Source organism: Cupressus sempervirens, chromosome 11 (genome assembly GCF_028749045.1).
Source record: "Cupressus sempervirens isolate cs-2001-9-10 chromosome 11, ASM2874904v1, whole genome shotgun sequence".
Taxonomy (NCBI): domain Eukaryota; kingdom Viridiplantae; phylum Streptophyta; class Pinopsida; order Cupressales; family Cupressaceae; genus Cupressus; species Cupressus sempervirens.
This window is the reverse complement of record NC_143128.1, coordinates 677,458,805-677,484,663: the sequence shown is the minus strand read 5'-3', so window position 1 is coordinate 677,484,663 and position 25,859 is coordinate 677,458,805. Positions and strand designations below refer to the sequence as shown.

The 25,859-nt window shown below is 34.9% G+C and overlaps 1 protein-coding gene across 1 annotated transcript in view; it reads left to right on the top strand.

Annotated features, from left to right (window-relative positions):
• Nucleotides 1–281: 281 nt before the first annotated feature.
• NEDD1 (Transducin/WD40 repeat-like superfamily protein) overlaps nucleotides 282–25,859 on the top strand; it is a 171,514-nt gene continuing 145,936 nt past the window's right edge. The window contains exons 1-5 of the mRNA XM_089808575.1: nucleotides 282–375; nucleotides 494–711; nucleotides 795–907; nucleotides 14,505–14,765; nucleotides 14,988–15,092. Coding sequence (XP_089664701.1) covers nucleotides 564–711; nucleotides 795–907; nucleotides 14,505–14,765; nucleotides 14,988–15,092 — 627 coding nt within the window. The 5' untranslated portion in view covers nucleotides 282–375; nucleotides 494–563. The remainder of the gene's footprint in view (nucleotides 376–493; nucleotides 712–794; nucleotides 908–14,504; nucleotides 14,766–14,987; nucleotides 15,093–25,859) is intronic.

The window sequence follows — 25,859 nt, the reverse complement described above, 5'->3', positions numbered from 1 at the left end:
ACTTCCACTAAGAAAATCATTTTCATTTATACATTTGACAAAACTTTAAGTTTTTAAAATATTAAGTAATTTTAAACCTTAAAAACAATTTTTTTCCTCATCTTTTTATAATTTATATTTCTTATAAAATTAAAAAAATATAAAAATGTTGAAACTATATAACAAATTTGATATATTGAAAATTAAATATTATAACATTCTTTAATAATAATAAAAATATCCATTCATGCAAATGCGGAACTAATAAATACGTCAGATTATTTATAAATTTAAAAAGTTATGTAGCTTAAGAGCCGTCTTATTTTGTTTCTTGGATTAAACGGCCAGCAAACAAATACGTAGTTAAGCCTTTTGAATTTGTTTTGCAGTCCAAAGGTATATATTTTGATTTGTTGCATTAAACTTATCTTCTATTTTAAGCTTTACTTTGAGGAGAAATGATTACAGGTTGTTTCGGGACGACTAACTAACTGTTTGAAATTCGAACTTGTAGCCCAACTCATTATTGCTGAGCAAAAGAAAATTTCAGACGATGAAATGAAGTGCTGCAGATAGTGTTGAGCATGGCGGGCGGCGTGTCGCTTCTGGCTGCATGTGGAGGAGACAGCTTAAAGCTCTTTGATGTATCGGTGGAAGCAGGCGATCCCTGTTCTTTTCAATACACTCCCACGCCAGCCTCCCAAATTAACTGCGCCAAATGGAATCACACGAGTTGGTTTAATTTCCTTTTTCTCAATTCCTCCTTTTTTCGGTCTCGTTCCAATCTGGTGATTTTGTTGAGCAATTCAATGCAGATCTCGTGGTTGCCAGTGCGGGAGAGGATCGGAAAATCTCTCTGTGGATGAAGAATGGGCAGAGCGTGACAACTGTCTCGCAATCCGTTAACGATGGCGGTGATTATGTCGACGTAAGTGCAAGGAAGTCGTCACATTCTTTTTAATTTTGTAATTGCTCTTTTGGGTGTATCTGCTGTTTGGGAATTTTCATCTGGAGAGTTGGTGAACTTTTTTAGGGTTTTAGTTAGTGTTAACTTGATCTCGTTGGAATTCTGGTTGAAACGATAGTCTTGAAATTACGGTAAATGCAGTACATATAACTTAATCAGTGCAAAATGCACTTGATAGAGTTGTCTGCAGTCCCATTTGCCATGCAAGTTACACTAAATGTGTCTTTCTGGATCACTGTTATTAGTTTAATCATTATCCAAGTTTTCTGAGACATTTTTTTTTGAAATCAATGCTCCCATGGCCAGATCATAAATGTTTGCAAACGATACTTAATGTTTTCAGTTTGTTGGGTTGGGGTCTAATTGTTAATTTATACTCTTCTAGCAGTGATCTTCTGAGTTCGTCTTTTTACATGCTGATTCATGGCTATCACCATTTCCAAATCACAAATGCTTGGCATTTTAGCTATAGGCAATATTCCTATATCTCACAGTTTAGGCATATCTCTTAGAAGCAATGATAACGTTTTAGTCTGTTGGCTTGTGGTTTTGATATAAGTTGGAACACTCAGAGCCGTGATGAATAAGGTTAAACTCGTAGCATACTGTTTTATCAGTGCCGCTGTGGGGAGAGCTCAAATGCTGGATATTCATTTAAAGACACAAATGTCAGTCACTTTTTTAGGTAGAGGTTTTGGAAATTTCTGACCTACCTATGCCAGAGGCCCAATTCTAAAAAGGCTTCCTTTTTTTGTTAGTTCTATCGCCTTCTGTGTATTATTTAATTTTAACATATTCTGTGTCATGGCCACTCCTTGGTTAGAAGCTGCAATCTAATGGTAGATGTTGTTGCCCTGGAAGCCTTCTTATATAAAAGTTGGAAGGTTACTGAGCCTTAGCCTTATTGATTTCATTTTGTAAATTCTAGTTTCTTGTTTCCATAGTCTTGATTGAATCTTCAGGACTAAAAGAATATTCGGATCAAAATCTTGGTGCCATAGCAATCTTTCTTTGACATGGAGTATTAGTTTTATTTTTTTGTTAAGTGAAATTGGCCTAGGGGCCATAGGGGAGAGGGACCGGTAGTCGTGAGGGCTAACTTTGTCAACATGTAGCTGCTACATGGTATATCGTAAGACCTTCATTTTTTTAAGAAATGTAAAATGGACATTGAACTACCTACAACTAAGGTTTGAAGGTGTGATTGATTACACAACTCCTTAAAATAGTGCACCTAGTGAAATATGTCAAACAATGACTTTTTAAACATTTGACCAAAGCTTAATCTAAAAATCTCTAATAATTGAATTAAAAAATATCATTTGCATTCTATAGAATATTGTATAACTATATGAAATGTAACATATATGCAACTTAAATGGACCAAATAGTTATTACTAATCATTAATATTTGTTATATATAAATTTAATATTCAAACACAAAAGGACAAATGCTTCAACACAAAAAAAATATTTGTTGTTATAAAAATAACGCATTATTATATAAATACAACTCATATCCAACACAAAGGGACAAGTAGTTGAACACTAAAAGTTTTTGACAATCTCACACATTTCATGAGAAAACACAAGACATTTATTAGTATTCACCTTTTATATTTGTCATAAGACATATTATTAATATGATTTACTCTATGCATAGATATTGCTACCCCAATAGTTGTACACATAGGATTAGTAGTTGTACACTAAGATATCAATGTTTATTTAAGTGAGCACCTTTATTTATTGAGTGAGCATATTATTTATTAAGTGACAGATTTATATTAGTTAGCTATGATATTTTGTTTGAGACAAAAAGTTATCAATTTCACTTATTATGAATTCATTTGTTTATTTTTCTATAACATTTATAAGTTTTCATGTGTTCAAGTATTGTCTATTTTTTATCAACATTTGAATCTTTTATATATTTACAAATAGATCAATTAACTACAATATATAGTAAAACGTGTTGGAAGATTGGATAATATATTCACAAGAGGGCAATCGACTATTGGACCGCGCTCAACTATTGGTTCTGCTCCCCTACATGTATAATGATCCAAATTTCCATTTGGGGGTAAAACAAGAGTCTACTGTTATCCTATAGCTGCATTTCCTTATTTTAGGCTTATAACCATATGAAACAGGGCAACAGTTGAATACAAAACCTAGAAGTATTTTACACCATTCTGAAGCCTGCCGAATGACATCTTCCTCCCTGTTGCTTTTTGAAGGCACACCATCAACAACAAAGAACCAATTGATACCCAAAGAAGGCAGGGCCCCAGTGGCAAATTTGAGAAACACAATTCCCCATTTAGTTTGATGCCTCCTCGATTCATCATTTGTCCCAATTGGTGAGATATTAAGGGTAATCCAGAGAGAAGCCCATATAGGGTTGAAGCCTTGGTGCCATTTGGTTCTGATTGAAGACTCAACAATGGTTGTGATTACCTCTTTGGATTCCCTGGCTTCCGAGAACACAGCAACAAACATTGAGGAAATGTTTTTTTCACCCTGTATCTTTGTGGTACTGAAGAGATGTCCCAATGTGATCTGAACAGCATGAATCATAATTCAAGCGCTAATTTTGAAAATGTTCTTCAAACAAAGGTGAAAGTTATCTCCCAGAAAATAAATCTGTCTGTTTTTTGCCCACTGTGTATCCGTCTTTTATAAAGACAAATGCGGATGGTTGCATTTGAAGAGCTGCAATAACAGTTTCTGCAGTGAAATGTGATTCCAAAAGGGATCAAAATAACTCTAAATCCACCCATATTCATAGAAAACTACAACATTCAAGATAGGGCTAAAAGAGGTCACATCATCGCCATATTGGTTGAAAATGTAGAAATGTTGGTTTCCTTGTTGCAGAGGTTTTCTCAAGGATGTTGAATTTGATGCATGCTCACAGTTTTAGGAACATAATGATAAGAGTACTCAAAGATTCAAGGTTCATGTAGTTGTGATATGTGAGATGATTGAAAAATGACTAAATTTAGTCCATTAATGAGAGGAGATGAATACTTATACAGATGAAGTACTACGTATAGTATATGAACACTTACCCATTCCCTTCTAGTCTACAAATAGAGTCAATAGCCTCAAGAATTGACGGTTGCTACGCCCTCATTACCCATACACTCTTGAGAACTATCATGCTCCATCCTCAATTTTACAAGCTTCTCTGCTGTTTTATTAAGCTCTAAACCTTTTACTTTCTCAGTCACTACACAACTATGTTCCCCGGGGACGCGTACCCGGCCTAAAACCCGGCGTTTCGGGGACAGGGATGTCTCGGGGATGGGGGGCCGGGTATGGGACCCCCCCAGCTGTCCCCAAAAAGTGAAAAAATGCAGGGGATGTCTCGGAAACTTGGGGACGGCTGAGGGGAAAAGGGGGACGGCCAGAAGTACCCGGTATGGAAAGGGGACATTTGGACGTCCCCTTTCCGTACCGGGTACTTCTGGCCGTCCCCTTTTTTTGTTTGCATAAAATTTTAAAAGTTTAACATAATTTTTTTTTTTTTAAAGCCTCCAACTTGGTTGGCCAAGTTGTCCCCACCCCTCCAAATGCCCTAAAAGGCAGTAGAGGCAAAATAGGAGCAGCAGGCTGCTTCATTTTTCTATGTTTTTTTTTTATGTTGAACATGAACATGATTATGATACATTGATACTTATGACTTTATGGCAGCCCTCTACCCTTTCGGCCTATAGCTTTGGGCATATTTTGATTTTGATTTTCAGATTTATCATATTTATTATTATGACATTATGATATTGACAATTGTTAATGTTCATTGTTCAGTGTTCACTGATATTGATATGCATTTTGACAATTGGGTACTAAAATCGGATATTATTTCCTAGATGGCATTCAAATGTTGTATTTTATGGTTCTATAATGTTTAAATGACATGCTCATATGAATGACATGTATATTTGCAAATTTCAATATATATTTAAAAATTTTCCTATATATATATAGCCGTCCCCGTTTGCCGTCCCCCCCCGTCCCCAAAATTGCCAAAAAAATTTGCCGTCCCGAAAACCCGTCCCGCCGTCCCCTGCTGTCCCCGTACCGGAAACTTGGGGGAACATAGCTATACAATCTTTTGTGTCGTGTTTCAAACTTTTACACTTATTACAGTTTTCCACTATCAACTCTATTTCCACTTTTTGAACCCAAATCCCCTTTGGGGAAACCATCTCAATCCTTGAAAGAAAAGGGGAAAGAAACCCATAAATGAACATAGATTCTTGAATCAATATTGAAATCCTTTTCTTGTACTGCTTTATCTACACAAATGACTTCCTAGCTTATTACCAATAAGCTTCAAAGTTTCTAGGTGTCTATACTCACTCGGGAGATTATAGAGCTTGAACTACACTAGGAATTTTTCTATCTAGGCCTTAATGGGTTCAGAATTTGGTGACCAATCCTTAACGAAAAACAATGTAACACAGGCACTGGGTGACCACATGATGGGTTTCTGGGACGAGGAAAAAAGGGCTTAAATTTGAGGATGACGACAGGGGGTTGTGGTGGGGGGGTGCTGTAATATACCATACATATAGTACTTGAAATGTTAATTATGAAATGATGTCTAATGGTACAAGAACTAATAGTACCAAATATTTGAACATAGCAAAATTGCAACATACCCAATACAAAATACAATATAATTGACCATTGGACAATGAACAATGAAGTTTTCATTTTGAACATTGAATATCAAATTACCAATTACTATAAAAAATTCAAGTAATTGACAAATAGAAAATTATAACTTATATTATATCAAAAACTTTCATAAAGACGATTACAACGAGTAGCATGATATCAAAACAAGCACAAATTCCTATCAAATTGTAGTGAAGGGAATATGTTACTTACTACACAAGTTGTAACAACTAGTAAATGTATGATCTATGTGAAACCCCTTTTCTGAGAAAACCACAAAGCACTGCTTGGCTCTACTGTTTTGATGTTTTTGGTAGCTTTAGTAGGATAACCCTATGAGATCAAAGAGAAATTAATATAATTACAATACCAAACAACATGGTAGTGCTTAGTACATTTGCAACGATCCTCATAAAAACAACATGGTATCAGAGCCAGGTTCCTTCTATAAAGCCTAAACAACTTGAAGGTAGATCTTCTAAGCATTGTTAAATAAGGAACAAACAAATTTAGAGAGGACGATCAATAACGTTTCTCACTGTCAGCGACGAGAAGGTTTAAAACAGCGAATGAACAATCAACATCCAATGATGGCTCCAACAAATATCGTCAGTATGAAGACACATATGTTAAGAGTATAAGACACTAAATCAAACAAGCAAGGATGCAATGATTAAGCCATCAAATACTAATTGATTATATTGATGAATAAACATGTCCTATGAAGGGACGTGTCTCTTCTCTTGGTTTATTCCTCATACAAATACTAGAGGACATTGCCATTTGGAAAACACATACCAAACAACATGGCAGTGCTTAGTACATTTGCAACGATCCTCATAAAAACAACATGGTATTAGAGCTAGGTTCCTTCTATAAAGCCTAAACAACTTGAATGTAGATCTACTAAGCATTGTTAAATAAGGAACAAACAAATTCAGAGTGGACGATCAATAACATTTCACATTGTCAGCGAGAAGAAGGTTGAAAACAGTGAATGAACATTCAACATCCAATAATGGCTCCATCAAATACTGTCAGTATGAGGGCACACGTATGTTAAGAGTAGAAGACACCCAATCAAACAAACGAGGATGCAATGATTAAGCCATCGCACTATAAGATAATATGTTACTACACAAGATGTAACAAATAGTAAATGTAAGATCTATGTGAAAACCCTTTTCTGAAAAAATTGCAAAGGACTGCCTGGTTCTACTGTTTTGATGTTTTTGGTAGCTTTAGTAATATAAACCTGTGAGATCAAAGAGAAATTAATATAATTACAACGATATATATATGTGTGTGTGTGTGTGTGTGTGTGTGTATATACATATATACATATATATACATATATATATGTGTATATATATATATCTATGTGTATGTCTGTATGTGTGTGTATATATATATATGATAGTTTCTATTATCTCTATTTAGTATCTAATGGTTATCTATTGTAACCTTCTGTAAATATTAGAATGTTTCTAATATTTAGTTTTCTGTTTCTAGAATAGAATGTTTCTATTCTTTATGATTGTTTTTTAAGGAAACATCGTTCAGTCTCTTGTATCAATTGATCTCTTGATCACTGTAAATAACAAGCAAATATTTTCCAATTACTTCATAACATGGTATTAGAGCCAATACTCTAAATTTTTTCGAAAATAATTATAATTTCTTGGTTGAAATTATCTGTTTTTTATTTTCAAAATTATTTACATGCATATTTGCTTCCAACTTTCTCTATAATTCGACAAGGGTTTTTGTATAGTGAGATCTCATTCGCCAACTTCTGGTTCGGTTCTGCAACCCTTATCTTTGCAAATCCACCATTTTTCTAAGTTTTTTGGAAGCTTTTTGTAGCAAGGGCTGTTTTTGTTTGAAACCCTAATTTTTCAATACCAGATCAGAAATATTTTTATATAATCTTGGTGAGTTTTTCGAGGGCTCAACTGGGTTGTCGTCTGATTTTTTTGGGTGCCTTGATTTTCAAGATAACGGATCTAGAAACTGATAACATATTCTTTCTAGGTTTTTCAAGCTCTCTTCTGGGACACCCTCCAAATTTTCTGGGTCTTTTGTCTTTTGCCTCAGAGAACGCACCTTCACAAATTTTCACGCTTTTTCATTGGAAAACGTGCTATGACATCATTGACTAATATTATGCTTGAGAGCAATTCAAAATTCAACGGTTGAAATTATGGCACTTGGAAGTAGCGGATCATAGCAATTTTTGAATATCAGAATACCGATCAAATTGTTTTCAATGTTACACAATGTCCGACTACCTCTGGTACTGTTCAGAATTCATGGGATCTGAATAATTGAGAGGTGGTGATGCTTCTCAAATTATTCGTGGCTGATGATCAACTCTCTCAGATTCCATTTGACAAGACAACTGCCGAGATATGGGCACATCTCAAAGGTCTTCATGAGATTTCTGACAAAAGCAAAGCTTTCTTCTTGAAGAACACTTTGTTTTCTATATCATGGATGAGGGAACCTCGCTCTAGGCTGACCTGAATAGGATTCAGGAAATCCGTGATCAGTTGCTTGCCATCGGTCGCAAGATGGAGGAAGAGGACATTTTGGTTACCAAAGTCCTACGAGCATTTTATCGAGAATCTTAACATCACCTTTTCTGGTGTTGATTTGAAGTTCATTGATCTCTGCACACTTTTGATTCAGCAAGATCGGTGGAAACAACAGTTCAGTAGCAGTTCCAGCTCCACCTCCATAGAGCAAGCCTTTGCTGCTGAATTCTTTCAGAAGGATAAAGACCAGTTTCAAAGGTCTTCTTAGTAGGCATCCTTTGCTCCAAATTCAGAAGGCTCCCAAAAGAAGAACATTCAATGCAACTATTGCCACAAGTTTGGTCATATGAAGGTTGAATGTCAGAAGTGCTTCACTAACCTATCTAAGCAATTTGGTTCGCAGCGCACAATGAACAATGTGGAGCACCTTGAGCAGTTAGAATCTGCCTTTTACGCTTTTTGATAGCTTCGTGCTCTAGATAGATTAATCATTAAGGGAGGGTATTATGATAATAGATAGTTTCTATTATCTCTGTATAGTATCTACTGGTTATCTAATGTAATCTTTTGTAAATATTAAAATGTTTCCAATATTTAGTTTTATGTTTCTAGGATAGAATGTTTCTATTCTTTATGATTGTTTTTAAAGGAAACATCATTCAATTTTTTGTATAAATTGATCTCTTGATCACTGTTAATAACAAACGAATATTTTCCAATTACTTCGTAATAGTCTCTTCTCTTGGTTTATTCCTCATACAAATACTAGAGGACGCTGCTATTTGGAACACACATACCAAACAACAGGGCAGTGCCTTAGTACATTTGCAGCGATCCTCATAAAAACAACATGGTATCAGAGCCAGTTTCCTTATATAAAGCCTAAACAACTTGAAGGTAGATCTACTAAGCACTGTTAAAAAGGAACGGACAAATTTAGAGAGGATGATCAATAACATTTCTCACTGTCAGCAACAAGAAGGTTTAAAACAGCGAATGAACATTCACCATCCAATGATGGCTCCAACAAATACTGTTAGTATGAAGACACACATGTTAAGAGTAAAAGACACCAAATCAAACAAACAAGGATGCAATGGTTAAGCCATCAAAGAATAATTATTGCATCTGTATACAAAATACAAGAAGAAATATATTCAAACTACAATGGAATTAATTAATCACAATGAAAAAAAGTCGGTAATGTTACAGGGTCCAACGATGTGTGAATAGTATATGCAACACTTTAAGATATATATATATATATATATATATATATATATATGATGTCTATTTTTGATATGTGCATCATACTACTGACAGAAATTGGAGTGGGAAATAAAAACAAATGTAATAATATCTGACTATAGACAACAATAATATTTTTCTGGTAAAGACAAAGATGACAGATGATGTGGCTAGATAAAATGAAACAAAGAAGGTTGTCAAACATTATACAAGTTTGATATTGATGCAAATTATTAATCATACAGGATGGCAACAGATATAGTAAAAGTATGGAAAATATTAAGATTCAAAGGAAATAGAGACCATTTTGAGTGCCTAGATAGAGAAGTCAACTTGGTTATATATATGCGTTCAAATAGACAATCAAATGAAAATATCTAAGACATGAGAGATCTGATAAGAGTACCGAATAGAAACATACGTTTCTTAAAAGGCAACAATAATGTGTAGTGGCTATAAGGAAATAAGCATATGAAGCAAAGGCGGTGATAGTGTTATGTAGAAATGATAGATATAAATGATGTTAGAGACTTTTAAAAGAATATCGACTATTCTATAAATGCTTGAAAGCAACGTAAGACACAGCTTTGTGAAGATCCCACCAAGAAAGTCACTAAAAGGAAAATGAGAAGGGCATCCAAAAGAGTATTAAATAGGGAATTTATCTTACATAAGACTCGAGAGTTTAGAGTCGTTCATGTAAGGATAAAAATAATGAACCACATTATACATTGAAATCTCCTAAAGTTGCTGCTTACAAAATTCTGATGTGTAAATGGTAAGGACAAAAAGTTGTTAAATACAAGGATTGGGATCATATCGAGCAGCTATAATTAGAAAGGGTTTTTAACAGTGTTACCCTGGTGCGGGGGTGCGGCGGTGCGGGGGGACGAGTTTCGTTTGCGGGAAAAAAAAAGCCTCAATTTGGGGACGGCGGGGGTGCGGCGGTGGGGGAGCGGAGGGGGGGTGGGGGGGTAGGGGAGGAGGGGGAGTGGAGGGAGGGGGTTGCATAGTATATATATAATATATATGACTGAAAATGCTAATTATGAAATGATACTTCAATATATTATATAACATTAACATACCAAATATAGTTGAATACAATGAAAAGAGAAAATTGAAATGTGATTCACAAACCATAAGTTCAAACTTGAAACTTGAAACTACATAACCATTACTAATGACTATTTAACAAATCAACTTAGTTCAAGATGCAAGATTCAAAATTCATTCTTCAAATATGATTCTATGAATATCATATATCATAAAGATGCTCATGATGACAATGAGCCGAATAGCATGAAACAATGAAATAATAATAATGTATCATAGCCATATCAAAGTGAGTACCCATGAAGCACCCTGCAAGCACTCGGGAAGCACCCAGGAAGCACCCCGTGAGCACCCAGGAAGCACCTTGCAAGCACTCGAGAAGCACCCAGGAAGCACCTCGCGAGCACCCAGGAAGCACCCGCGCACCCAAGCATCCTGGAAGCACCCAAGCACTGCGTCCCCCCCGGGTGCTTGACCGGTGCGGCAACAGAAAAACTCCCGGCGGGGGTACTCGGGTGCGTGATGCACCCGCACCGAGTGCTTACGCGCATCGGGTGCGCCGGGGTTTTGACTCGGGTGCGCGCACCCCGGTTACACTGGTTTTTAATTTATTTTTGAAAAGTTATAGAATATATAAAGATTGTGGAAAAGTGAAATTAATTATTCTATGTTCAGAATAATTATAGAAGAAAATAATTTGGAGGTGGATAATCCTAATTGAAATAAAAATTGAAGCAATTTGTATCAAGGATGTGGAGATAAGTATTCAGTATTTGTGAGTATTACATTTGAACTACTTATTGTAGTCTCTCTCTTATTTTTATTTTTATACGCATTATAAGAGCTATGTGCATCTATTTGAAGGAGCAAATAGAGGATATGTTCTAGTTGATCTTTGAAGATCTCAATCATATCAGATTCAAAGGGAGTATAACAGTTCATCAAATGCAACTTTCATTGAGGAGTTCAGATGATTGAGTTTCAGAGGGAGTCAAAAAGTCTTTGTGTGTGACTGTATGCTTTGGATGGGTCTACCCCCTGTGTACATCATGGGGAAGTGACGACTTCCAAATGGTGTCACTTGAATTTGAAGAAGTTATTGAAAGGTGACGATCTTACAATAACTTAATTTTCTATTATGATGGATATCTTACAATGTCTATATAGATCATGATAGATTATACTTTGCATAGTGGATGTTTATATGGTATGCATTATGAGAATGTGTGTGCACATATTTTATAAACATTTTTGAGTACATGGTGAATGTTATGCATATTAATATTCTGGAATGCCATTACATAGAGTACTTGGTGAATATCACACATCTTGATGTTCTGGAAGGCCATTACTCACAGAGTACTTGGTGAATATCACACGACTTGATGTTCTAGAAGACCATTACTCATAGTATTTGGTGAATATCTTGCATCCCAACATTCTAGAAGGGTATTTGGTGAATATCATTGATATTCTGGGAAGCCAATACTCATGATATTAGATGTGATATCAAACATTTTTGAGTAATTGGTGAATATCATGTGTCGACATTTTGGGAGACCAATACTCATGATATCAAAACTTTTCGAGCATTTGGTGAATATTGAATGTCGATATCCTGGGTGACCGATACTCATAATATCAAAGAGAAGCTAATATAATTACAATCTATATATACACACACACACACACAACTATAATTAAGTTTATTATGATATTGATTATATTGATGAATAGACATGTCCCTTCATATGTCCTATGAAGAGACATGTCTTTTCTCTTGGTTTATTCGTCATACAAAATTACAAATGCTAGAGGATGCTGCCATTTGGAAAACACATACCAAAAAACAGGGCAGTGCTTAGTACATTTGCAGCGATCCTCATAAAAAATAATCTTCTTGTACAAATCTTTTTAGATTCCAAACCATTGGAGACAGCAATCCTCACAGGATTGAAGGACATTCAAGCATTCAGCAGCACCAAAGTTGACTATAGGGTGGTTTTTAAAGTTTCCTGCTTAAAGTTGTATCCTAAGCTGGGGTAATAAAGGATTGCAGATCTGAAGTATATTCATCAGTGCATAGGAGAGAATTTTATTTAGTATGACTAGAGATTCAGGGAACAAACTCTTCTAAGGATTTGAGATGTCTAGTACAGATGTGTTTTTCACTGGTCGCCGAATGTTCCTCATCAAAGGGATATTGTTTGGCAGTGAGAAGCACTCAGAACAGATAAGATTTCCAACAGCAAAACTCACAGAATAAAGAGGAATTTTATACAAAGGTTATAGTCAAGTTTCATATGTAATTTTTGGGTTCATATGGATTTACATAGATCTGAGATGATATGCGGGCATTTCTTTGAAATAATACTTGATGTATTTACTATGGAGTGGAGAACATTTAATCAGTTGTTTAATTTGATGATATCCTTAGGTTGGATTTGCAAAGTCTCAAGATCAATATGAAATTTGAATGCAAGATTAATGTCAATTTTCATTTGTTTTGAACTTGTATACTACAGTTTGCTTTGTGCTTTATTGGTTGGATTTAGTATGTTATGAGTTATTTGTAATGGTTCATATATATTATTATTTTTTTGCTGTTTCTGTAGCATTATTTGTTGAAACTAGAATTTTAGAAGTGGAATCCTGTTAACCCTCTTGCAAAATATCTGGGTTTTCTGCATTTTAGAATTGTCTTCTTTATTAAACCTATCTTTAATGTCCGCAATCTTCCTGTTGTGTTGTGGAGGAAAAGGCATTCAAAATCTCTCCACAATTGATCTCTGGTCTTAAGTCCCCTCATTGACAATGGTGCCACTTTCTAGCTCTATTATTGTGTTCAAGGGAGTTCTGAATAGTTTTGAGCTCATAGATCTTCCTGGCAAGTCCACTGGAGGTTCCTGTGTCTGGATGTATGAGAAGAGTACCAGGAAAATCAAATATTTTATTTTACCATGTTCGTTCAACAAACAACCTCTGGCAGATATGTTTATGAGAACCTTTTCAGCAAAGAAAGATGGTGGGATGTATGTAGTGAGCTGTTTCCTGAAAGTGTCTTTGTTTAATTATTTTCCATTGGGATATTAATTCTCCCTAAACTACCACCCTTTTTTCTCCGATACCCCTTCAATTGTCAAAAGTTTCATAGTTTACTCCTAATGTAGGTGGGCTGGCAAGTTTGTGTTTACAATTTAACTTGGTCACGAGTCAAAACCCAGGGAACATGTTAGGTAAAGGTGAAACAATCTCCTTTCGGGTTTTCATAATGATAGTCTTATATGCCAATCAGCCTCTTGCTTGGGCACCTAAAAACTATCCCCTTAAATTGATAGCTGAATAAGTAGTATAGCTGTCTGCTTTGGTTGGCCTATTTGTGCTTAGGACGCTTGTGGTACTAATGTCCAATGGACGTCTTCCTCTTTTTAGGCAATTTGGACTTGTATCAAATGAAGCCTTAAGTACTGATGTTGTGCTTCTATTTTGATGAAGCTAAGTAAATAAATCAAAAGTTTCAAGTCTTACTAGCAATATCATTTTAAATTTTTACAATGCACCAATATGTGTATTTGGACATTTTGTATATATAATATTAACAGATTGGAATTCCAATTGATGGTTTGCTTTTTGTTCATGGAATATTAATGTTTTAACATCTTCAATGTGGCGAAGTGTAAAGGTGATCGTAACCATTGGTCCTATCTTCTAAATTTTAAAAAATAATGTTCTGGTAGAGTAGAGTGAAATAAATTATTTACTATATAATGTATAACTTTAACTGAACTAAAGGTTCACCAGACTTAATGCTTGTCATAAAGCTAAAAATTCATATTTCATATCAGTTTCCACTAAAGCGAGCCATTCAAATAAAATAGTTTTTATCATTGCATATTTTCATAATTTCCTTTGTCATCATGCTTAGGTGTTTCACTTACGTTTATATTTACCATGTAATTATTATGGTAATTTTGACTTGGAAGTTGATGTTTCAGTGCACCATATAATGTTTGTATGTCCTTTTGCAGGAGTCAATTTTGGCCATTTGCTTCAGCAGCAAGGGTTCCAGATACCTATGCTCAGGTGGTACAGGGAAAGTTGTTAGGATCTGGGATTTGCAGCGGAGGAGGTGCATCAAATGGTTGAAAGGGCATACAGATACAATCACAGGAGTGACATATAATTGCAAAGATGAGCATTTAGCATCCATCAGTCTTAAAGGGGATCTAATTCTTCATAATCTTGCTTCTGGGGCAAGGGCTGCAGAACTGAAGGATCCGCATGAGCAGGTCCTTTTAGTCTCTTATGTGGAACAACTTATTAGTTAATGCATCTATTGAATTTTGTTGGTAAAAATTTACAGTTAATAACATATTCTGAGGGGGACTGCCTCTTTTTTAAGCTAAATGGTTGCCATTTCTTTCTTGAATGTTTACACTTTAACTTATATCCATTTTTGTAGCAAGATGTTTGACATGCCTGTTATATAAGTTATTGATTTCCCAGAACAGGTCCTTAGAGTGCTGGATTACTCTCGATCAAGCAGACATATCTTGGCAACAGCAGGGGACGATGGATCAGTACATATTTGGGATACGATTAGTCGCTCTCCTAAGGTAGTTGCATAATCTATCTTGTACACGAGTTGAATTCTTTTTTGGCCAGAGTTGCTGCTAAAAAATTATAAACTATCTGCAGGTTATATAGAGTATGATTATCCTGTTGGAAGTTTTTCTTTTCATTGGGTCTGAAATGAAATGTCGTAATGGTTAGTTATAGTTCTTATTGGCAATGCCTTGAGTTCTGACAAGACCTTCATAATTGATCTGAACATTTTATTATTCTTCCATATGATAGTTTCCGTTGTGAACATTAAGCTATGGTATCTTCACAAATATTGAAGCAAAAGGGTTCTTTGTGTGTGCTTCAACATGAGGCGTGCTTAGGGTATGCAGTGGTACTACTTTTCTGTTTCATCTTCTTCTATGCCTAATCATCTGCATAACTTTTTCAGATAATTCAAAATTGTCATATGTAGTTTATGGTACATTTCTGTTCTGTTGGATTTATTAACATGAGATTAAATGTTTTGTGTTGCTAATTCTGAATTTTAAATGCCACTCTCTTCATCACAACTGTTGCATAAGAGCGAGGATAACTTATGTATATCTTCTGAATACACTGATAAAAATAGTAACCTCTTCTTTCACATATTTGTTTTGAATGTTGAAGATGATAGTGCATTGATGAGAGTTCTCTATTCACAAACTTTTTAAATTTTTTTTAAATTTTAGTTTATCATTTTGTAAGCCATTTTTAGCTTTCACACTTCGTCCAAAATTACAAAGGCTGATTGAAATATGAGTGCAGCTTGTTAATTCTGTAACTCTGATATATCATACTGGTCTGATTACAGATCGTCGAGATTTGTTCTTGCATAAAATCCCTTAGTAAGTTAGTCCTATAAATAATTGTCTTCTCCTTAATAGGTATCGGCGTCTCCTTTGGGCAACATGGTTATAGACTAACTAATCATCTTGATTAGTTTATATATTAACAATATGTCTCCTTGTAAAGTTGCCGATTTTAAGAGAGCAATTAAGGCCTACTTTGGAAGGGATATGTCTTTTCTAAGGGCATGCCCCTTGGTTAATATTTAAATAGGGTGTGAATGTGGATAAAGGACAGACAAGAAACACTAAGTCTGCTCCTTTAGCATTCATTGCCTCTTACGAATTATAGCAGATATGAATATATAGTTGCAGAATTATACATCAGTTAAGGATACTGTATATACCGGTTGGTGTTGTTAAAGATCATCTCCAGCAAAGTACAAAGGCTTTATATCAGATGTGGTTTTTCAAAATTTGTAGAAACTTTACATGGTATTGGAGCTTTGGTAGTCGAACCTAGGCTCTGCAAATTGACAATCAGATTTAAAATATCTAACAACTCCTACCTTCATGACTAGCACAATTAGACCTGAAGATAGGTTTGATGGAAAAGAACACTTCGTTGCTTGGAAATTCAGAATTATGACGATTCTTGAAGACAATGATGTAATACAGTTTGTTGATAAAGAATCCAAGCGTCCTGATGCTGATACTCATAAAACTCCATGGATTAAAGGAAATAGGAAAGCCATGCAAATCATATTAGATAGGGTTAAAATGAAATAGTACCAATGCTAATGAAACATTAGACAATATTTAATATGATAAATCAAAGTAACGAGAATCGGAATCGGCAAGGCCGAATCGAATTGTGAATCGGCCATGAATTGCCCATGAATTGACAAATTAAAAAAAAAACCTTTAAATTTAGAGATTTTAACAATTTAAAACTTATTTCATGCACCCTTTATTGAATATAACTTAAGCACACTATAACATCATCAAATAGAAGTTAACATACATAAACATGGAACATAAATGATAAATCCATCACATACATAACTATGTAAAATGTAAATTGTAGGCTGTATCTGAAGTAAATAGAAATCATATGATCATAATGATTCAAATCATAGAATGTATGTAAGATGAAGATCCATAAGACATCAAATCATAAATGTATGTAAGAATCTAAGATGAAGATCCATGAAACGTATGTCTATCAGTATCAATATCTATAAACAAAATGAAAAAACAAGGTTCCAGCTCAAGACTCATCATCATGCTTATGCTCGGTCGCAGCCTCTGAGTATCTAGTCTGCTTACTAGAAAGGCGTCTAAGGTAGGTCCTAGAGGACCGTCGAGCCATATCCTCCGCATGTAAGATGGGCTCACGAACAACATTGCTACGGCTTGTGTCTGTGCGTCTGCCAGTTCCTGAACGTGCTCTAGCTGCCTCCTCTGACATGGCCATAGCCTCAGCCTCTATATCAACTTGGTCAACACACTCACGGCCTTCCTCAGTGAAGATTGGATCCACAGCCTCTATGAGCCACTTTGATTTTGGATCAATCTCCTCCAGAATGATCGGAGAGGAGTCAACACCCAAAATCTGTTTGATCCTAAGACGAAGGTTGTAATGAACAAAGACAAGATCATTCAACCTCTGCATAGTCAACCTATTTCTCCTCTTCGAGTGGATGTGCTTGAACATGGACCAATTGCGCTCACATCCAAAAGCGCTGCTTGGTTGACTCAGAACACGAATGGCAATTTTTTGAAATTTTGGGGTTGTGGGCCCAAACATTTGCCACCATCTATCTGAAATAAGGGAAAACAAAAACAATTAGTCTCATTTACAACTTTCAAACTACATGATCAACAATTAAAATTTAAAATGCACAACTTATAAGTCATAAACTTTAGATTCATGAATATGTTATTTAATTTTTACCTGGTTGTATTGTTGTCCGAGCATCTATGGCCATCCTGCCAGAGAAAAGTTGCCCTTCTTTATTATTGAACTTGTCGAGCTCCATGATTGCAGTTGTGCTATCCTCATCACTACTCAACCTCTGGATCACTGTATATAAGCCGGTGAGAACCTCCTCATCCACTTTGAAGTTAGGATGGAAACAAAATGCTAGATTCAAAAAGTAAGCTGCTGCATGGATGGGTCGGTGGAGCTGATTCTGCCATCTCCTATCAATGATATTCCAAATAGGGGCATACTTCTCCTGCACTACTGCATACTGGGCTTTAATGGTCTCCTTGGCCCTATCCATGCCCTCATATATGTAGCCCATAGAGGGCTTCTTCCCTTCAGCAGTTCGTAGGAGAGATACAAGGGGCTCAGTGACCTGCATATAAAGTAAAATGAAAATTTGAGTCAAAACTTAAATATAAAATAATATAACTTAAAGTAAAACTAAATCATTAAACAATTAAATATTAAATATTAAATACTAAATAGTAAACTGTAAAATACTAAATGTTAAATTGCAATAAATTTACCTTAAGGATTTCTTTAGCAGGTTTCCAAAAATCATTATCATCGAATATGCAATTCACCACATTTACCCCTGCAATGGTCGTAGCATAGCAAGATGAAATCCACTTCTGCCCAACAAACATGCTCCTCAAATTGTCCCTTGATGTCAACAAGGATTGTAGTGTGATGAAATTCGAGGCAAACCTCATGATGCCTAGACGAGCTAACTCCTTGCCTCCTGTGTACTTCCTCATTGTGCTAAGGACAAATGAATGATTATAAATAAACTCGCATATATTTTTTGGCCTTTCGACACATGAGTTGACCCACTTAAGTTGCCAATTTCCTCTAACATGAGGTCAATGCAATGTGCCGCACAAGGGGACCAAAATATGGTGGGGTGCCTCTCCATCAAAAGTTTACCTACAACAATTTTAAGTTAATTAGAAATTCAAACATGTTAGAACTTAGGAAACTTAGAATTAGAAAAAGTTCAAAATTCAAATAAATTTATTTTCAAAATATGAAAAGTTAAAAGTTTACCTGTAGCAACATAACTTGCTGTATTATCTGTCACCACCTGCACCACATGTTGTTCCCCCCCCTCTGCTATGACTTCCTCAATAACCTCACATAAGTATGTGGCATTTTTTATGAGCAGAAGCATCAATGGATTTGAGAAACATGGTATATCCTACAAAACAACGAATTATAATGGATCATCAACAAATTAGCAATCAACAAATCAAAATTTGAAATATTTAATCACGATTCACAATTATATATGTAGGAAAGTAGAATGATCAATCACCTCCACAGGATACAAGAAAACCTGAGGAGTGTTCTATTCCTCCTATCTATCCAACCATCAGTCATGATGCTGCAACCCTTTTCGATCCACTCTCTTCAGTTCTCCTCAAGCTCAACTCTCATATCCTCTACCATATCATCCAAGAGGTATCCACTCAACTCAGCCTCAGTTGGGGTTTTAAACCTCAGACCACAAATAACAATTGCATCTATCATGTTTTGCCAATAAGAAGCCCTATCACAAATAGATAATGATTAGAAATTTAGATGTCAAATCATTATGTAAGCTTGTAAAGTGAATCTATGATTAATCAATGAATCATAAAGCAAGTAGATATAATTAAAGTTTTACTTTTAAGTTTAACCTTAAAAAAAACAAAGAAAAAAGAATCAATTACCTAACAGTAGCAAATGGAATGTTGCAAAAGTACCAAAATTTGCAAATCCCTTTTCTGGCAGCATCATGAATCTCCTTGTTCAAACCCATGCCCTCAAGAGTGGGTTGTTAGCTAGGATTAGTGTGGGGCACAAAGTAACTATCCATTTTGTTTTTCCGCACTCTAGGCCGCAATAGGTTGGAGTTGGACTCAGTCTCAGTATGAGACCGACTAGCACTAGCACTCGCATGAGCACTAGAACTAGGACAAAAAGGAGGCCTGGAAGAACCCTCTCCAACACAACCTATGGAGGCGGAAGCTGATGCAGATGCAGATGCGGCTACGGGAGCATGGAGCCAATAGCCCTTAACCCTTCAAGTTGCATTTTCTTATTCAATTTCTCTTGTTCATATTTTTCTAATGCCACTAAACAAGTGCGTTTTGCCTTAGTAGTTTGTTGAGTGCAAATTGTAATATCATGTTCAGGTATAGCAGCAATGTGGTATTTGAATCTATAAATACCTCTAGAATTTATTTCTTTACAAAACAATAATTTCGTTTGAAATTTGTTTCTTCCAAGAAACTCTTCGGTATATTTCCAACATTCATCTTTTTGACCCATTGCGGCGGAAAATGAAAGCAAAGGGCTGCTGCAATAAGAAATTCCATGTAAAATATTAAAGTTTGAAACTAATAAACAAAAGCTACAAAAACAACAAACTCTAGTTTGCGATTTAGTAAAACTAAAAAACATTCAAGATTTAAAAATGAAAACTAAAAAAATTTGACAAAAAATGCATAATACACTAACATGCAAAAAAAAAATCAACACTTACCTCTTGCAAATGAGTTGAGGAGTGTTGATATTGACTCCTTAATGCTCCCAATGCAATTTATGGCCTCCTCAAATGGACTTCTGATCTCTTTGGTGCTCTTCCTTCTTGCCAGTTAGAAACCTGTAGTTTTTCTTCTCTTTTTCTCTCTCACTTTGCCTCTCTTCTACTCATGCTTAACAATTAGAAGGCCCTTTAGGGTTAAAACAAAGAGGAAAGGCCAAAAAGAAAAGAAAAAAAAAGTGCTTTTAAAAAAAAAATCAAGCCAACTTTATTTGCTGTCGCGATCGATTTTTGCTTCCGATTCATGGCAAAAAATCGGCCATGCCGATTAACGGCTCCGAAAAAATCGCCTGGCCTAAATTGAATCGCCAAACTAGCGATTCAAGTGATTCTCGGAACTATGTGATGAATGCATTATTAAATGCATATGAGGTTAATAATGCAACTAAAACCCTTGCACTAAAGAGGCAACTAAATCATATACAGATAAAGAAGGTAGAATCTATGAATTCGTACTTCCTAAGGGGTGGCTAGTCTAAGAGATGAACTTGCAAGTATAGGGACCATAATTGAAGACAAAGAGCTAACACTTATGGTTATAGATGGGTTATCAGACTCATGGGGAACACTCTCATAAGGAGTAAGTGCTAGAGACAATCTCCCAGACTTCAATAGACTTGAAGGAGATTGCCTTCAAGAAGAATCTAGGAAACTTAAGAAAGGAGGAAAATTGAAAATTGAAGATGAAGAACTTCATGTACAAATTCCTATAAAGGTAAGAAGAAGAACTTCAAGAAGAAGGGTAATCAAAGAAATGACAAACCTAAGAAAGATTTATTCAAAATAAAATGCTTCAAATGTGAAAATTTGAACACTATAGATCTAATTGCCTCGAGAATACAAAACAAGTAAACTATACAAATGTTACTAGAAAAGAAGAAAACTATGATCCTAAAGATTGTGTATTGAACTCTGCACTATAAAGTGAAGTATCAAGCAAAACATGGGTAATTGATAGTGGATCATCTCGACACATTACAGGATACAAAGTACTAGATTCAATATCAGAAGAAATTGATGGTGAACATCGGTGATAATTCCTCTCATTTAGTCAAAGGAATTGGGAATTGCACCTCGAAACTAAAGTCAGGTATTTCTCTACATCTCAAAAGAGTACTTTATGTACCAGGAATAAAGAGGAATCTAATCTTTGTTACAACACTTGAAGATGATGGACATAATGTTGCATTCATGGACGATAAAGTAATGACCTGGTCTAAGAACTCTCCATTTAAGAAATCAAAGTTGATTGGTCAAAGAAAGTGATTCTTGTATGAATTAAATACAAAATCTAGTCAACCTATTCAAGCCTTAATTCATGAAGCTGCTGATATAAATGAAATATGGTACAGAAGGTTAGGACATCTAAATTTCAAAGCCTTATCAACTATAGAGAAGATGGTTACTGGTTTACCTAAGTTGAATAAATATCATTCAAGCGTATGCAAAGGATGTGCTCTGGGTAAGAACACCAAAAGTCCACTTCATGATAGTAGTAGAAAAACTAACAATGTTTTGGAATTAGTCCACTCAGCTTTATGTGGACCTATGTCTATTCCTTTTTTTGGAGGATTTTGGTACTATATACTTTTTATAGATGACTTTTCTAGGAAAACTTGGACTTCTTAATATGTAAAGAATTAGAAGAAATTTATAAGAGATTTAAAGAATTCAAAACTTTAACTGAAAACTTATCAGGCCACAAAATTAAAACTCTTAGGACTGATAATGGAGGGGAATATACTTCAAATTTGTTTAAAGAGTTTTGTAAAGAAGTAGGAATTAAGAGGGATTATATTGTTCCTTATAACTCACAGCAAAAAGGGGTAGCAGAAAGGAAGAATAGAACAATTATAAAAGCAACAAGAGCTATGATATTTGATCAAAATTTAGAATATTATCTTTGGGTAGAAGCCTCTTGTACTCCTGTCTATATTCAAAACAAAAGTCCTCACTCCCATTTAAGAGATAAAACTCCTGAAAAGGTCTTTACCAAGGTTAAACCTAATACAAGCCATCTTAGGATATTTGGGTGCCTAGCATATATACATGTTCCAAAAGAAAATAGAACTAAGTTAGAACTCTCTGGGAGGAAAGGTATCTTTTGTTGGGTATAGTGAAACATCTAAAGTATATAAGATTTTCATATTTGGTCAGAAAAACATTAACTTAGTAGGGATGTAATATTTGAAGAAGATTTAGCATTCAAAAGAGCCCTAAGTTCTGAAGATCCCTCTCCTTTACCTGGTTCTGAAGAAAATCATGAATTTGAGTTTCAGAGGGAGAACATTGAAGAAATTGAAGATGAAGTCAAAATCTTAATCTCGAGGAAACTCAAAGTCCAAAGAAAAGACCACTTTGGGCCATTAAGATTGTAGAGGAAACATAAGACTTTGCTGCACCATCTGGAACCTTCAGCAAGAGCAAAAGACTCAAAAGATTTTCTAGTTATGCAACAAGCATGAGTGATTTATTTAAATCAAAACTAATGTTTTAGATGCTATTAAACATATAGCTTGGAAAGATGCCATGGGGAAGAATACCAATCCATTATTAAGAATGATGTTTGGGAAATTGTTCTAAGGCCTGAAGGAAAATTTGTTGTTTCTTCTAAATGGATATTTAAAATCAAGCATGTTGTAGACGATAGTATTGAAAAATATAAAGCCAAATTTGTAGCCGGGGATTCTCTCAAAAAGAAGGAATTGATTATGAAGAAACCTTTGCTCTAGTTGCTAGATACACCTCTGTAAGAGTACTCCTAGCTATTGTAGCATCGAAGGGATGAAACATACATTAAATGGATGCAAAAACAACATTTCTGAATGGAAAGATTACAAAAGAGGTATATTTGGAACAACTTGAAGGATTTGAAACTCATAACCCTAAAGTCTTTGTTTGCAGGCTTAAGAAACTTCTTTATGGGCTTAAATAGGCTCTAAGGGCATGGTATGAAAGAATTGATAAGTATATCTCCAGTTTAGGATTCTCCAAGAATGAAGCTGATCCAAATCTCTATTATAAGAAGGATAAATATGATATGATAATTTTGATACTATATGTTGATGATTTACTAATAACAGGTGATGATCATCTTATAGATCAATGCAAGAAAGATCTAATCAAAGAATTTAAAATGAAAGATTTAGGACTTCTTTATTACTTCATTGGACTAGAAGTATGGCAAAATTCTGAGAGCATCATACTTAATCAAGAGAAGTATACATTAGACATCTTGAAGAGATTTGGAATGTGGAACTGCAGACCTATGTCTTCTCCAATGGAGACTAATCTACACAAACTTAAGGAAGCAGCTGTAGAATCACCCTCCGTAGATTCTACTCTTTATAGAGAGATGATTGGGTCTCTTATGTACTTGGTAAATACAAGACTTGATATTTGCTATATTGTTAATGCCTTAAGTCAGTTTATGTGTGAGACAAAGGATATTCCTCTAGTTGCAGTCAAACACATGATGAGATATTTGCAAGGCACTCTTAACCTTGGACTTGAGTATGAGAAAGTTGACTTGGACTTACATGGGTACACAGACTCAGATTGGGCTAGAAGTGTTACTGATAGGAAAAGCACTTCAGGATGTTGTTTCAGTTCAGGCTCAGCAATGATATCTTGGATATGCAGAAAGCAGGCATTAGTAGCACAGAGTTCCACAGAAGCTGAATACATTGTGATAGCAATGGCCTCTTGGGAGGTAGTTTGGCTTAGAAGGTTACTTGTGGGATCATTTGGTCAACCCATGAATCTTACTATTATTCATTGTGATAATCAGAGTTCCATCAAGCTTTCTGTGAATCCAGTTTCTCATGATAGGTCCAAGCATATTGAAATTCCTTACCATTATGTAAGAGATATGGTAGATAGGAATACTGTAAAATTAGAATACATTTGCACTATAGATCATACAACAGATATTATTACCAAACCTCTTTCTCGAGTGAAGATAGATCTCTTCAAGAAAAGACTTGGTGTGGTTGAATTATAATACATTTGTATTCTTTAATTATTAATGAAATAATTTTGAGTTAAAATTATTATTGTCAGGCTATTGACTGTTATGGGCTCCACCATTTGTATCCATTATTTAAGAGGTGATGATCTCTGAGATAATGAACACTTGTATAAAAGACATTATGAGAGATGCTGATTTCTTAGATAATGTGTTGAACAGTAGAGAACTACTGTTAGATCTGGATGAGTTCAAGATTACATTGTGATATTGACGTTTCTATGGCTATGAGTCACAACTTGGATAAAGGAAGAATTTAATCATTCTTCGAATTTTATCTTGTGAACTAGTAGATCTTAACTCAAGATCATATTGTGATATAGGTCTGCCACTACCTATGAGTCACAACTTGGATAAAGTAAAAATTTAATCATTCTAAAGGAAGAATTTAATCATTCTCCAAATTTTATCCTGGATGTTGCATTCCATGCAATACTGTTATCACTAGTATATGTTATAAGTCATATCACAGGTATAGTAAAATGACATTGTATCATGTGTTCAATGATATCACATGCTTAGAAGATTTAGATAGATATAGAGTATCAATCTATGCTTATTCATCTTAATTGATGTTGCTAGATATGTTATCTCTTAGTATGATTATCAAGTTATGAGGGAGTGTTAATTCTGTAACTCTGATATATCATACTGGTCTAATTATAGATCGTCCAGATTTGTTCTTTCATAAAATCCCTTGGTAAGTTAGCCCTATAAATGATTGTCTTCTCTTTAATAGGTATTGACGTCTCCTTTGGGCAACATGGTTAAAGACTAACTAATCATCTTGATTAGTTTATATATTAACAATATGTCTCCTTGTAAAGTCGCCGATTTTAAGAGAGCAATTAAGGCCGACTTTGGAAGGGACATGTCCTTTCAAAGGACATGCGAAAGGATATGCCCCTTGGTTTATTTAAATAGGGTGTGAATGTGGATAAAGGACACACAAGAAATATTAAGTCTGCCCCTTTAGCATTCATTGCCTCTTACAATCATAGGAGATATAAATATATGGTTGCAGAATTTTACATCAGTTAAGGATACTGTATATACTGGTTGGTGTTGTTAAAGATCATCTCCAGCAAAGTACAAAGGCTTCATATCAGATTTGGTTGTTCATAATTTGTAGAAACTTTATAGGGTATATAATTTTCTTTGACATGTGGTACTTTCAGGTGCTACAAACAAAGAAAAAATTAGTAAACCTTTCTTAAGATAATTTATTTGTACTCTGTACTTTAAGAGACAACTTTTATATAGATTAGGATTCTATTTACAAAATAGATAATTTCCTCAGACTTTTCTGAGCCGCTCAGTTGGCATTTACATTCTGTTGAAAACATTAAGATTGTGATTTAACTATTAGTTCAACTGCTAGCATGATTT